At 39.5% G+C, this 15997-nt stretch overlaps 1 protein-coding gene across 1 annotated transcript in view; it reads right to left on the bottom strand.

The window, feature by feature from the left end:
* EGFL6 (EGF like domain multiple 6) overlaps positions 1-15997 on the bottom strand; it is a 39545-nt gene that overhangs the window by 409 nt on the left and 23139 nt on the right. Inside the window, exons 8-11 of the mRNA XM_071748182.1 lie at positions 13486-13815; positions 5076-5156; positions 3071-3157; positions 998-1263 (exon numbers count right to left, since the gene is read on the bottom strand). Of these exons, the coding sequence (XP_071604283.1) occupies positions 998-1263; positions 3071-3157; positions 5076-5156; positions 13486-13815 (764 nt within the window). The remainder of the gene's footprint in view (positions 1-997; positions 1264-3070; positions 3158-5075; positions 5157-13485; positions 13816-15997) is intronic.

Below are 15997 nucleotides of genomic sequence, written 5' to 3'. Positions count from 1 at the left end.
TAATTCTCTACACAGATTTACAATACCAAATGGATTCCTTTAATAAGCTTACTTATTTTCATTGTACAAAGAAAATGCAAATTGAGTGAAATCCTATTATAGTAATGTAGTTTTACCACAGTATGTGATGCTAGTCCACTCTTTTCTTGAAGACATTACAATTGTTCATTTTTTAACCTATTTGGATCCTTAGATTTTGGGTGTATATAATATATTTATATTTTCCCAATATATAGTGTGTGTATATATATATATATATATAATATAGTAGAGAATAGGTTCATTTTTATGAAGAGGATGGTTGGACTTTCATTTTATAGTCTGATTCTCATGTATGTAAGGGCTTATCCACATCATTCCAGCAGTGCAAGGAACCTTGAAAAGGGCTTGCGTTTCATTTACACTCACAGTATTCAATTACACAGTCGAAGCCTTTACAGAGCACTGAAAACTTTCAGTCACATAAATGAAAACCAGGCCCTGGAACTTCAAGGAGAAACTTGCTGATATCCTGAAAGAGGCAGTTTTCAGGCATACATCAGTGCACAGTATTGCCTTTTGGCTAGCATGTCCTGCTCCTGACCATTCTTGATTATCTGTGCTGTCTCCTTTTGCTCTAAAATGGTCTGGTATGGTGTGGTTTGAGGGCATCCTCTTCTATGAAACAGAAAATTTCCATTTTTCCAGGCATGTATGTATGCTTCTGTTGCATAAGCTATTGAGGAGATATTTTGATTCATTGTGTTAATTTATGATCTGATGCAGTTCTTTTACAAAATTACAGGCTTATTGGTATCGGTGTCCTAGCTGACTGGGGTAAATCAATTCTGAAATGACAGCCAAATAGGAACTTTTCTGCTTCCTAAAATGTGTATTCTTGTTTCCCATTTCAGCTAAGCCTTTCCAGTGCCACCAAGTTGGAGGAATACCTGAGGATTAGGAAATTGATCTGTTGTGTTGGTTATGGTAGTTGGCATATAAATACTGTAATACTTACACTATTGGTCGTTTCAGCTCCCTGAAATATCTCTATTTTTCCAGTTCTCCACCTTTCATCATTTCCATTGTTCTGCTCCCAGACAGGAGCAGTTTTTTTGTTTGCCAGGAACACTCGAAGTTTCCCCACTCTGTCACCAGCCAGTCGGTAGCTGAAAATCAAGCAGTAGCTGCTCTTTGGTTTGAGCTCGGTGAGGAGGAGTTTCAGACGTCCCATATCCTTCTTGTGGCCCACAAAAGCTGGAACAGCCATGTAGTACCCATCGCCTTTTAACAATAGGAAAAAAGGAAAAGGCATCTGTAGTGCTCTTGTGTTCTTTATTAGCAAATTCTATTCATATTTGCTAAGAAAATACGTGGAAGCCATGTTACTTGAATTATTTAAAATCAGACTGGAGACAAGCAACAGGGAGTGTACTTTGCAAGGAATAAGCTTACACTGTTGGAAGTCAGATCTCTTTACAGAGGAGAGGAGTTCATATTTCACTGGCAATTACAGTCATTCTTTCTTGCACTATCTTTCAAAGGAAAAAACCAAATCAGTTTTTCAAATGCAACAGCCTGAGACATCCTGCTGTGCCTGTGTGGTCAGACCATTTCCAGTACTTGAGCTAGATCAATACTCTTTTCACTGTCCTCTGCAGTGATGACAAACTCATAAAGGGACTGATAGCTTATTCCCCAGATCCTGGAGAAGCAATGAAAGGACAGGGACACACAAAGTGATAAAGAGATGAAGCACCTGGGCCCATAGTCAGCAGCCGCAGATCTAAGTTTGGGGCATGGCCTACAGTCAGGATAAGGTCTTCCTGAAAGAGACAACATAGAGAAGGGGCTTGGGAAAAGGGAAATACACGGAGCAGGATAGAAAGAATTAGTGAAGAGAGACTGGGCTGGAAAAGCTGTGAGGGAAGAAGGAGAGACTTTATTTGTGTAGAAACTGGAGCATGTGGCCTGCAGAATCTGCAGGATTCACTAGTCCATACTGCAGTATGCAACACTTTTGTGTCGCAAGGCAAGAGACAGTTTTAAAAAGTTTCTTCTGCCACAGATTTTGACATACATCAGCAGAGCAGTTACACATAGCACTTGTGTGGTGTCCCTCTCAGGTTTTAGCAGGCTTGCAGGCCAGGTACTGCTTGTTCTTCAATAACCCCCCTGCCCTTGCCTCATTCCAAGGAATACTGTCACTAGTTATCTTTCAGAGTTTGAGATTTCTGAGCAGTTACCACATTGATGTCAAAGCCATGTGACTACATTGCCACATTAATCTATACAACAGGTATGTGGTTAAATGCCCTACCAGTCTTGGAAAGTCACAACATGTAGCTAGTAAGTTTTCCATTGCCTTGTAAACTTTGTCATTTTGAACAGTTACAGTGTAGTAATTTTTCTCATTTTTTGACTCATGTTGAAGTAAGTTGCTAATTAGCAGTTGTGACTGGAAATTTCAAAGAAACAATATCCACCAAAGCAATCTCTGCTTCCTTTTTTCTTTTATAAAGATAACCCACTGATAGGAAAAGGGAACTTCTTGAAAGAGTCCAGCACAGAGCTACAAAGTTGATTTAGGGAGTAGAACATCTTCCTTTGAGGAAAGGCTGAGGGAGTTGGATCTCTTCAGCTTGGAGGAAAATGAGGGGTGACCTTATTAATGTTTATAAATTTGTAAAGGGTGAATGTCAGGAGGATTGTGCCAGGCTCTTCTTAGTGCTGTCCAATGATAGGAAAAGGGGCAACAACTGCAATTTGGAGCATAGGAGGTTCTGCATAAATATAAGGGAAAGCTTTTTCACTGTGAGGGTGACAGAGCACTGGACCAGGCTGCCCAGGGAGGTTGTGGAGTCTCCTTCTCTGGAGACATTCAAAACCCACCTGGATGTGTTCCTGTGTGACCTCCATGAAGTGACCCTGCTCTGGCAGGGGGGGTGGGACTCAATGGTCTTTCAAGGTCCCTTCCAACCCCTAACTTTATGTGATTCTGTGATTCTGTTTTCCTCTCCTGTCCCTCTTTCTTTCTATAGGGGGTGAGTGGTCAAATCAAAGCATAGGTAAAGGACAGATATTTAAATACCTCTATCTCGATCAGCAGGATTCCAGTCAAAGTCATCATCAGCCTCTTGTTTCCAGTCACAGACTCCTCGGCTGAAGCTGCAGTCAACTGGAAAAAATAAAACCCATACCTGACAATGCAAACTCAGGGAAAATAGGAGCATATATAATAAATACTGCTAAAAATAATTTGCTCTTTGTTTAACCAGTCATTCTAAAATTATCTACAATCCCAGTTCAAACAGTGGTGACCTGGATTAAATTGCAAAAAAGAAAAATGTCAGAATTTTGGTAGCAATTCTTTCTCTAACTCACAGAAAAAATATATAATGTCTTTTTACTGCCAATTTTCTATCTTCACGTGAGTTCATATGCTATGACTTCTGTATATTGAGTACTTGCTGATTGCTAGGTATAGCATAAGAAATCATTTGGGATCTGTCAACCTGAGAGCTTTCCTCTCTCCATTTGTTACACTGCTGTAGTTGTCATCAGTCAAAATGCTCAGACTCCAGTTCTTTCCATTGAAAGAGAGAAGCTGGCCTCCCATGAGAAGAATCTTTTACATCAGCACTTGATACTCAAACTACATGGGGCTGATGGTCCAGATAAGTTGACCTTTGGAGTACACTGCAAAAAGAGTATCACCCACAGCCTTCATGACTGTGCAGATGCAAAACATGATATATTTACAAAGAAAGAAACACTCTGCAGTGTGTTTTGCACTGTGGAAAAAAAAAAAAGAAAAAAGAAGAAGAAACATAATGCAATCATGACAGTTCAGATTAAGAAAAATACATCATCCATCTGAACTTTCTCAGGAAGGCTGAACTTTCTTTTTCTTTTCATGACACAGAGAAGTGTGGTACATGGCATTACTGTGTAAATCTGTTGTTTCTGTCAATACAGCTTTCTGCATTGCAAAAAAAAAAAAAAAAAAAAATTAGCATTTCATCCTTAATATTAGCCAGCACGTTTGTATATTTTGTTTTGGTTTAAGACTTGGAAGCACTTGTGGGCTGTTGTTCTAAAAAGAATTTTAGCTATGGTGAATCCCAGCATTTCATTCCCTGCCTGCTTGGCTCCCCAGAGAATGCTGCTGCCCTCTAAATGCATCAGCTCAGTAGAGTCCCTCAGTCTCCCTTCTGTTTTCTCCTTTTTTCTGTGGTTCTGATAAGCAGGTCCTTATAGGGAGCTTCTGTCTGTCACAGAGGAACTGTTTCCCACCAGGAGAGAGGAGAAGAGTGCCCTTAGATCTGGTTTTACGCTGAAATCTGTCGCAGTTCCCTGCAGGCAGAAAAATTTTCAGCTTGGAAATGTATGAAGTAGTTTCCTAAGGCATAACAAGAGCTTAAGTTGTGTACATAAATTGGCATCTCATGGAGTTTGTATGCTCCTCTAACTGATTTTACAGTTATTTTTTAATGTGAGAAAGAACAGGCAGCAACATCTTACTCCGATATCAACAGGACTTAGTAATGAAATGGAGAAAATCAGAAAACCATGGGCAGGCTATTTAAAATTTAGGGTAAATATTTGTTCATTCTTGTTCAGGGGAAACTCCTGTTGATTTCTGATAGAAGATCAGGATTAAAAAAACAAGAGAAAAAACAAGAGAACCTTTGAAGGATGTTAGCATATGGCTGCGTGCTTTGCAACACTAACGTAGTTTCATTTTATAGACAACCAACCAAAATTACTTTATTTTTCCATGACTCTGACATCAATCACATAAAATTCAATTGCAAGTTAAGTTTTTTCAATGAGGGGGGACATTGCTGTCTTAAAGCATAAGACATAACTGTCTTAAAAGCAGTTAAAGTATGTTTTGAAAAGAAAGCAAATAAAGCTTCTCACACTGGAACTGGCAGACAGATTCATTTGGCCAGATTCTGTCTCTAATGTGCTCACCAAACCTTTGTTTTATGTTAAAAGACTTTAAACTGGCTTTGGCTTAGCTAATACAGGTTGTAATGCAAACACACAATACACAGGAAAATAAATGTCATAGCATAAAAATAATCTACCTTCTTGCTCTGGTCTCGACACTGGAACTTTCCTCTGTGCTAGGAGTGGGCCAAAGATAGCTGCTTCTTTCACCTTGGGAACTAGAGGAAAACAACTTGTCAGGTGCCAAGTCATCATGGGAACAGAAAATGGAACTTTATGCAAGTTGCCATCATTTCTTTAAATCCCACTCCACCAACCAAACTTACATTCCTAACCCTGGTTAGACACTAACTCTGAATTTAAAAACTCGGTTTAAATTGCTGTTTCCACAGCACTTTGCCTTCTAATCTAGGCAATGGAGCTGCAAGATTCACATGGTCATAAAATTTAACATAGAACATCATCTTTCTTTGGTGTGGTATATGCTTTCTTGCTACAAAACCTCAACTAATGATCAAAGTACTGAGCTCTACCAGGGAGCAAAGACATTGGAGTCAGTAGCTTGGCAGCACTTTGCCAACAACAGCCTCAAAAACCAAGTAATGTCAGAGACTTTGTAAAAGCCATAAACTCCAAGGTATCAAAGGCCCACGGCTTTGTATTCAGGTAACTGATAGCTGGTGCTGCTTTGACAGAAGCCCCAGTGAAGTATTTCCCTGAAGCCATGCTCTCTGCTGGAGCACACCTTCTCCTGAAAACCTGATGAGCTCTGCTGCCTGCTGGGATGAAAATGTGCAGTGAGTCCCCTGCCCCTTCCTCACCCTCCCTGAAACAGCTGGCAAGCACAGCCTTATGTTATGGTAACTGGGCTTGGTAGAAACCTTCAAACAAGTTCTTTTGTAAAAATTGCTTGAGTGTCTTGTGCCAAACTGGAAGAACTGGAACCGCAGCATAGTCTAGGAATGTTAGGTGCATTCTCTAAGATACTTGCCTCAAGGAGGTACTTACTACTACTAGAAGCACTACTTTTCAACAGCAGCCTTAGAAATCAAGGCAAAACCTCTCCTGTCTGATGAGTTACAAAGATACAGAAGACTGACAATTCTTACTTACTCTAAGTACCTAAAATACTTGAAATATTTTGAGAGTTCTCTGGTTAAGCTTCTTTTGTATGATTTTAAGTGATTAATAGAGAAGTTCACACACTAAAATACCCTGGTGAGCTGGCAGTGTGCCCAGGGGGTTAAAAAGGCCAACTCCATCCTGGCCTGCATCAGGAACAGCATGACCAGCAGGACCAGGGAGGTGATCCTGCCCTGTAGAAGAGAACCACAAGTCCTCAGGTGTTGCCAATAATGAACTGGGAGCTTAAGCCCAGGTGTGCCCACTAATTAGGGCCTGCCCCAGCCGGAAATGGGCGGGGCTGAAGGGCGAGATAAAAGGCATGCTCCCAGAAGCAGAGTTAGAACAGAAGAGACAAGGAGGAGATGAAGATGCCTGAGGAGAGGGACGAAGGAAGAGCTCCTGAAGAAGAGCCATGTCCCCGAAAGAAAGAAGGCTCGCTGCAACACTGCCCCTGTACTCTGCTTTAGTGAGGCTGCACCTTGAGTACTGTGCAAAGTTTTGGGCACTGCAGTATAAGAAGGACATCGAGGTGCTGGAGAGGGTGCAGAGAAGAGCAATCAAGCTGATTAGGGGTCTGGAGAACAGGACTTATGAGGAGAGTCTGAGGGAACGGGGGTTGTACAGCTTGGAGAAGAGGAGGCTGAGGGGAGACCTCATTATTCCCCAGCTATCTTAAAGGAGGTGGTAGTGAGATAGACACTGGCCTCTTCTCTCTGGTGACCAGTGATAGGACAAGAGGAAATGGGGTAAAGCTCCACCAGGGTAGGTTCAGGTTAGATATTAGGAAAAACTTCTTCATGGAAAAAGTGGTGAGGAACAGGCTGCCCAGGGAAGTGGTGGGAGCACCACCTCTGGAGGTGTTCAAAAGACAGATAGGTGAAGAGCTACAGTGGATGGTTTAGTGGTTAGGGGTTGTAGGGTGAATGGCTGGACTTGATGATCTTAGAGGTCTTTTCCAACCCTGATTATCCTATGACAATCTCAGCTTCTTTGTGCAGAGTCTGTGTAAGTAGCCTGTCATACATGAGAAAAGGGCAAGACCTGCTTTCACTGGCAAAGGATTCTTTTGCAAACGTATACACAGATGATACTTGTGATATATATATTTATACAAACTTGTGAAAAAAGGAGGAGCTTATATGTGCCACTTCAGAGGGAGAGTGAGGGTGGATCCTTTGGATTACTTCTTACAGAAGGTGTTGGTGGAAAGCCTGACAGAATGAAGTTCACTTTTCAGCCACACAATGTAGGCAGCAGAGCTAATAAAAGCTCAGATTTCCTCAACAGTGCCAGATGATAGAAGCTATGGAAATGCAGATTACTTTTCCCTACTCAGCATTGTATCGTTCGTGCTATAGGAAGGTTGCAAAAGCCAAATATTTTTAAGAAGTCGCTACTTTCACATGCATGCAGGTTCAGAGGGGAGTTTGTTCCAGCCAGTTCCACTGAGCTAGTAGGGCTTTTCATCTAAATACTCCAACATATTCACTGTTGTAAACACATACTCAGTTTTAAGAATATGCTTACAGTCCGCTGCAGTCCAGGGCCTCCTAGCACCATAAAGATTATGCCACCTACTTAACCTTTCTTCTCCTTCAAAACTGTCAAAAACTGCTCTGTGTGTACACCAGAGAATACATACACCATCAAAGAGGCCCTGGAGGCACTTCCAGAGGTGCAGAATTGAGCTGAGAAAGGAGACTCCTGCAATCTTACAAGCTTTCTGATGAATTGCCACCAGCGTGTCCCCTCTTGTTGCCCTTGCAGCCTCCTCCTCACCCAGACCATTGCTTAAATCACCTGGATAATATTTTTACTTAAGGCAATGATTAATATATCTTTCTCCAAATTAATATATGTCTAGATATTCACATTTAGGAACAGGCACAGAGAAATTAGGTGTTAAGTTTATGTCATGCCATAAACTTGGCCTCGCACTTAGTGAAAGAGGCTCAGGCTATGAAAACCCTTGCCAAAATGAAGAGAGGTATTAAAATATGATCAGTTCTGGAGAGAGCAGGGTGATTTAGCAGAAGACAACAGCTGCCAGAATGATTTATTTACTGAGTTATTGAATTACACTTGAAATCACTTGGGAGATATACATATGAGTGTAGCTGTGTGCTGCAGAAGCTTCGAGTGAAGAACTGACATGCACATATAAAGGGCCAAATTTCGTATCCAAATCTATTTTGGTTTTCAGTGTCAGCATTACACTCAGGTTCACCATTACTGGAAGATATCACCAGTGTAGTATGAGAAGCTGTAAGCTCCATCTTACAGAGAGGTCTCCAAGAAAACTTACGTCTTGGAATGTGCCTACATTTTACATCGAACCATCACTGGACATATCCAGGATCCAGGCTTTCCTCCTCCCAAGTATGAGGCAGGAGTCAAGATTGCTCTTTTCAGCTCACCTACTGTCAAGTGGAGCTTGCAGAAAGGCAGTCCTCATGTTCCTTGAGAACATACTCTTACCAAAAAAAGTTCACATACATCCCACTCTGATCACAGTAGAGTCTATCCTTCGTTCTGTACTTCTGGTGCCCACCCATCAATTTATCTGAAGCACTCATTACTGAAAGATTTTTACTTACAAAACTCTTTGTATTATAGTGCCCCTTACATTTTTAATCATTGCTCTATTAATGATACTCTTATTAATTATGATGGGTTGAACTTTTGAACAGGAATTAGTGGCAGAGAGAACAAATGCCCAGGTCTTCAGAGGTGCCTATGTAACTACTACCATCAATTTCCTTAAGAGCTGTGACATCTGTGAATGTCTGTGATGAGCTGAGCATAAGTAAACTGGTGATGTTCTGGTCCTGAGAACAGCCACTTTGTTGCTGACAGAGATTCTTGTATTTGTAAGAAAATTCAGTGCTGTAACATGTACCTGACTGAGTATTGCACCTGGTCTGAGGAGTGGGAATCTGAGCCACATTAGGTGCAGTTTGTTGATTGTGTTATTTATCAGGAATTACAGCAAGCAAAGAGGCTTTCTGCTACATAGAACAGGCCCAGACAGCTATAGCAGGCTGAAAGTACTTCCATAAAAAATAACAGGGCTCATATAAAATAACTCTGAAACTACCGTGGATGTCTGCAATCATGGGAACACTTCTTAGCAACAACCTCAGAAAATGAGAAAGTAGTGCTGGAAAGAAGCATTGAGATGTTGTTCCAGTGTAAACGTGCCTAAACAGAGTGCCACGAAGAGAATTTAGAAATTAGTTTAAACATTAAACTGGAATTCTACTTTAAAAACACCACGTTTCCAGAGTGCACTGCACATAATAAAATAGATGAGATCCAAAGTCACCTCCTAGCCTAGACATCACCCCTGGTTAGAGTTCCTTAATATAGCTAAGGAAAGAAAAATAACAGACTGCCATTAAAAGATATATCAAAAGAGCTATTCAGGTTCAAGCATACCCTTGTGCACAGCAGTGCCTTCCTAGAAGTGGAGGCAGACACCAGTTAGCCCTGCCTGTCAGACAGATTTGTTGGCACTCATCTGCCAGTTGCACCAACTCTGACTGCTTGTTTGGAGCTGGTTTGCACCTGGCTTGCTTGGAGCACCACTGAAGTGGGCTAAGGTCTGCCTAAAAAGTAAAATCATAACATTTTTTGGGTTGGAAGGGATGTTTAAAGGTCATCTAGTCCAACCCACTGGCAATAAGCAATAAGATCAACTAAATCAGGTTGCTCAGAGCCCCATCCAACCTTGAGTGTTTCCAGGACACGTAGTATCATGTAGATAGAACCTCAAGTCAGTCCACAAGTTAAGTGAGGGTCAATGAGTCACAAAAGCAACAGGAAGCTTCAGAGCACCACATATGGAAAAGCACTACTTGGACTAGGCTGCAATGTTAAAAGGTTCAAAGTAAAAAAAAAAAAAAAAAAAAAAAAAAAAAAAGAAAGAAAAGAAAATTAAAAAAAGAAAAAGCCAAAAAGCCAAAACCCCAAACCCAGCTAGAATGGGTCCGTGGAGCACTGCTTTAGGGCACCCTTCAGCAGCAGTACAAAAGCACTGATAAGCAACTGGTAAAGCAGCTTACTGAAAACACCTACAGATTTTACTTTATGTGCCCTTGGTTTCACTTCTCTGCTTTTCCAACTGCTTTATATGAAATTACTTACAGTGCATTCGGAAATGACATTTTTGTCTGAAAAAATATGCTTTGGTTTATAACTTAGAAGTAATTTTCAATTTGTCTGCAGTAAGGCATGTGGTAGCCTTAAAGTGGGCCTGTTTTTCTTATACATCAGCTGTAGCAACACATTGAGCTCTTGCTAAAAAAGCTATACTGGAAGAATAAATGTACAGCACAATATAAGCAGCCATGTATTTAAGTGTGCTACTTGTAGGCAATGTGGTTTATTTTTATTCCTCCTTATGACAGTTTGATTTTCTCCTCAGCTGGAAAATGCCAATACCTGTTTTTGTCTAGGTAGTCTAGCTAGCCTAAGTGTAAAAATAACACATAAAATTTGGGAAAAGTAACTCACTGTTGGTAATTCTGACACACAGAATCCTAAACTGCTTAAAACTGCAGCCCATGAGAACCCTCACAAAAACGGTACTCGCTGTCTTTCTAACACTGCTCTCTGATGTTCAAAGCCCATTAAAAAAAGTTAGAAAACCAGTGGGCATTGTAAAAAAATAAAGCAGTATATATGGTGGTAAAATGAAGATTGCCTTCCTATATATAAGTACAGTATATTACTTTGTCACACTCAAATGAAAATGCCACATCTTGGCTGTAACATCCTCCTCTGAAAGAATAATATTTGCCAGATGTCTGAAATTATTTTAACCTTTTATCTGTATCTGTGGTCTGAGCACTATTTGCTCACACAGTGGTCTAATTATTAGAAAATAGTAAGCTTGAGAGCAAACATCCTGATTAACTGAGAGAGTGCTCTTCTTCAGAATTAAGATCTTAGAACACATAAGGCAAACAGCCCACTTTTACTATTGTCAAATAAACCAGAAAACCAAAACCTCTTTATCATTCTTGATGCTATGAAAGGAGCTCTGTAATTAACATAGTTGGTTTTGTGATACTGTGGGAGTGTTTAAGCACAATATGAGTTTAATGAGTACAGAGTATGAAATTTTTTGCAGTTAGCAATACAATTCTGGGTTACAAATGGTACATGAAAAGCACTGCAACATTAGAAAATGACAGAAATAAGGCTGTGCAGTGCAAGTTCATCTCTTGCTTGAGTTTAACATCTGTACAGACACTGCTTAAGTAAACAAGCACTTTTTACACACCTCTGTGTCTTATTCCATGTACAGGAAGGACATGTCTCACACAGTAAGGAGTTTTCCAGTGTTTTGGCTTTCTCTCACTTTCCATAGATCTGGAAATTTTGCAGTCAATAGGACAGAATCCTTTTTATTAAAATGCACCTTTCACAGCTGGACAGATCCTTCCTTCACATTGAACAAGGTACGAATCCCATGGAAAATAGTAATTTAAAGTCATTACAGACTGTATAAAACTAGAAGAAAAATATAAGTTTTCATAGATGACCTTAATTTTGACATTTCTTAAATCCTGGAAACCTGACTTCATGATCTGTAACTATTGTGCTCTTAAGAAAGCAAGGTGATTAATAATATTCATGAAGGTCCTGTATTGTAGCAGTTGGCCTATTTTAATAATTCCAATCTCTATATAATAATTCCTTTTTCCCTACAGTATTTTTTCGACTCTCTACATATTTATTGTATAGTAAAACTACTAGGATAAAATAATATGTGTACTTGAAAATAATAATTAGAATCTTGGAAAAGTGTGACCTATATATTTTTTTAAATTAAATACTTTTCCTGGCAGACAAATAATACTAATATTAATCATACAGAAGGCAGATGAAATGAGAATACTTGAGGGGATTATATGGAGGAAATTAATGTGGTAGTAAAAGCAGAGGGGTAAGAAAAATAAAGTGTAAATTTACCAGCTGTAAATTTGAGCTAAGCATGTACTCCAAAGGGTCATTCACTATAATTAAAAACAAAAGTGTTTTTTGAAGCCAGAATTTAAAATAATTGAGTGCATGAATCATGGCTGAATTTTTAGAACAAAAGGGATCAAGTATAGCCTATGAAAATTTAAAAAGAAAGGAAATACACTTAACATATGCAACACATCCTGGAAGACAAATACAAATGGCACAATGCTGTAAGTCCTATACATAGTTGGTATCAGTCAAGAGAACCATAATAATATAAGTTCACAGATTTGGTGAAACTTCATATTGGGCATACCAGTATCCTGGTGTAAAGAAGCACAACAAATTTCTGTCAGAATCCTCTGGCAAAATACCCTCTATCATGTTCAGCATATAAATCCCCTCTATCAGTTGTGGAAATTCCAGCTAAACTGACTGGAACAAAGAGAGTATAGGCAAAAATACAGATGAAACACAGTGCTTTAACATTTTCAAGCAATATTAATGGACACTGCTGTCAGTTGTAGGGGCAATTTTGTATGGACAAGTAGTCTCTGCCTAGCCCAGGTATATGGTATCCAAATGCTGGCCTCTTCTCTCAAGCAAATGGTAGGACTAGAGCAGATGGTCTGAGGCTGTGTCAAGAGAGGTTTAGACTAGAAATTAGGAAGAATTTCCATTACTGAAAGTAATGATTTGACATTAGGTAGCTGGAGACAGCTAGATCTCCCCTTAGTCGTCTTCTCTTAAGGCTGAAAAAAAGATATTCTCAGCCTGTCCTCATATACCATATTCTCCAGTAAGCCCCTGAAGTTGGTTGAGCACTGCTAGGGTGACTCCAGTAAGTCCACATCTGTCTTGTAATGAGCAGTTTGAAACTGGGCAGAGCACACAGATGTGGTCCCACAAGTGCCAAATAGAGGGGAAGAACCACTTCCCTTTTTCTGCAAAGCTTCTTCCTAAGCAGTCATCCCATGTCTGTAATGTTGCACAAGTCTTTTCTCTCCCTTTGTATTTTTGAACTTCATGACGTTCCTGTCAACACATTTCAACAGCCTGACCAGGTCCCTCTTAAGAGCAGTGCTGCCTTTTAGTGCATGGGTCACTCTCCACAGTTTGGTATTGTTAGAAAACTTCAAGTGTGCCATAAGCACAAAAATTGGTGAGCAAAGTTGTTCTGAAAGTTAGTGAACAAAGATCTGACTTCATCTGTTATCAGCTTCACTTTTTTTATCATCTTATTAGCATAATTTGGGGCAGCAATATTAGGCTATATCCATACCCTGAACTGAAACAGGCCAATTACCACTGAAAACAAAAAAAGACAATTTTAAAAGAGTGCATTTGTCAAAGAATTCTCACTAAATGGCTACAATGTTTCATGACTATTTTGTTAGTCTTTATATATGTATGTAAACTGAAACTTTAAAAAAAAATGAAGAAACTTACAGAAGACATCTCCTCTAAGGCTTTGCTCATGGTCAATCTGATTCTCAAAATCTTCTTTCTCCTCTTCATTTGATTCTTCTGACTCCTCTTCTGTATTAGCTTCTGTTTCTTTCTCTTCCTCAGTGTAAGTCACACCAAGGTCAACACCACCTTCATAGTCTAATAATTGCAAGGGGGTTTTAGAAGCTGGTGTCACAGATGCTTCTGGGATTGTGTTCTTGATTGTTTCATGCTTTTTCACACTGTTTTTATGTGCAAGAAGTTTCTTGATTGTGTCCTTAGCTGTTCCAGGGACTCGTGGAATTTCCTTCACTGACTTTCCGGGGATAACTAGAACCAAGAATTATTAAATTTTCATCTAAGGAATCATTCAACAATCACAACATTCATAAATGACACTATTGTGTTTTTCATAGTGTGCAGAGACCAATACAGCCAAATTCTCTATCATGACATAAAAGTTCAGTTCTCCCCAGAACTATTTATGCCTTCACTAGTTACCCACTTACCTCTGTTGTTACCCATTTACCTCTGTTGTATTAGCAACCCATCTGAGAATACCAAATCTTGTTGTAAATCCAAGGTGGACTAGAGCATAAAATTAAAATAACCAGCCTTGCAGTATCTTGCCACTTTAGATTCTGCTCAGAAATACAAAGGCTGCCAGAAGTGAAAAACTACTACTGTGGTAAAAGTCAATCAATTCACACTTGTAAAACAAAAGGAAAAAAAATTATTTGGGGGTTTTCTCTATTACAAAGTGTAATGAAATTAAATATCCTCTACAGACAGGCAAAAACTTCAAAACGAAAATTGGTAAGAGGACATTTTTACATTTTTATGGCAGCCCTGATTTTCAAATCATTCTTCCTTGTCGATATATTGATTTTCAAGACACGAGCCTTTTATTAAGGGTTGGACTTGATGATCTCAGATCTTCCAACCCAGCCGATTCTATGATTTCTTGTACAATACAGTTTTTCTCTTCCTACAATCATCAAACCACATCTGGATGCTTAAATGAGGGACATTTTTAGGAATTCATTTGAACATACATTTCTATGGGTGAGGTGAGGCAAGATCGACTTCCCACCAGTGGTGGGACTCAGTAGCAGCACCAAGAGCTTCTTTGAGACAGTCTGTTAGCCAGCTGTTCTCCACGTGCTTTAAGATAGGAAAAATATCAGTTTATATTAAATGATGAGAGATTTTAATTACATATTATGAAAAACTTGCTTACTATCTTTGCCACAGGATAGCAAACCACAGCAGTCAGACACTTAGGTCATTTGTGCTTCATCACCAGAAGTTTGAAAAATTGTCAGACTACCATGTATCATTAGTATGTTGGATATGATCTGCCTCAGAGCAAAATAACAGACTAACTGATTTTTTTAGTTCCTTTCAGATGTACTCTTCTTTCATCTGACAAAGACAGATGGCTTTTTGTGCTGATTGCCAAGTCATAACTGAGGGTTAAAGCGGGGACTACTTTGGATAAGGTTGTTCAAGGTATGTGTACAGTACAAAGCAAATTAAAAGGAGAAATTATGGCAATACTGCAGGTGTTGCTTTTCATCAGCAACATCAGTTGCTGTTCAACATCAGTCAAGTAACACCACTAGTTTTGTGCCAAAACTAGGTCTGGAAGGGTTTGTATGACAAATATGTAGGTTTTAGAGAAGATATAAATCTGAGGAGTTCTAGTTTATGAAATGATGGCATCCCACCCTAAGGATTTCACTTAGAGTCAACCAAGTCCCTACCTGTCATAATACCAGAGCTACTGAGGAAGAGACTGTCCTTGAGGTTTGAAGTCCACAGCAATGGACTTTGAGGCTTGACACAATGAGGATTTTCTCATTAATTTCATTCATTTTCATTTTTTCATTTATTTTATGAATGCTATGTCATCACCAGTCGGTATGAAATTATATACTCAGATCTCTAATGGTGGTCACATCCTGAATCTGTGTGGGTGAGGAAAAAAGAATCTGTAAGTAGGATAGCACAACTATGTCATAGGCTTCAACAGCCTTCTGCAGTTGAGACCTTTATATGAAACATAAAAGGGAAATAATGAGAGCTGAGCAGTTCCAGTGTGCTGCACAAAGGCTCTTCCACAGGTGGAGACTGTGTCCACCGATGGGACAGAACCTCATATACTGCTTCCTCTCCCTGATTCTCAGCCAGTACTGATGTTGGAGCCTTTTGGGACTGCAAATGGTGGGAAAAGTCAGCTATTTTTATTTCCCTTTGCTTTTGCTGCTTAGTGATTGCGTTATTGGGGCAAGAATATGTTTCTATTTTGCTTCTCACTTTGTGATAATAAAAACTTTATAGTAGTATTTTGGGACAGATGAACTGGACTTGCAACATGGAGCAGTACTTTTGTTGTGTGTGTTCCTTTTCATAAAAACATAGTAGAGTAAGAAACACCAGTTAATAAAACAGAACCATAGCCTCATAGGAAAAGGGGAAAGTTCTCTGAATTCATATTCACTACAAGAAA

The sequence above is a fragment of the Heliangelus exortis genome, chromosome 1, assembly GCF_036169615.1.
Source record: "Heliangelus exortis chromosome 1, bHelExo1.hap1, whole genome shotgun sequence".
Taxonomy (NCBI): domain Eukaryota; kingdom Metazoa; phylum Chordata; class Aves; order Apodiformes; family Trochilidae; genus Heliangelus; species Heliangelus exortis.
Note: the sequence above shows the minus strand (reverse complement) of the source record. Positions and strands in the feature narration are given on the sequence as shown.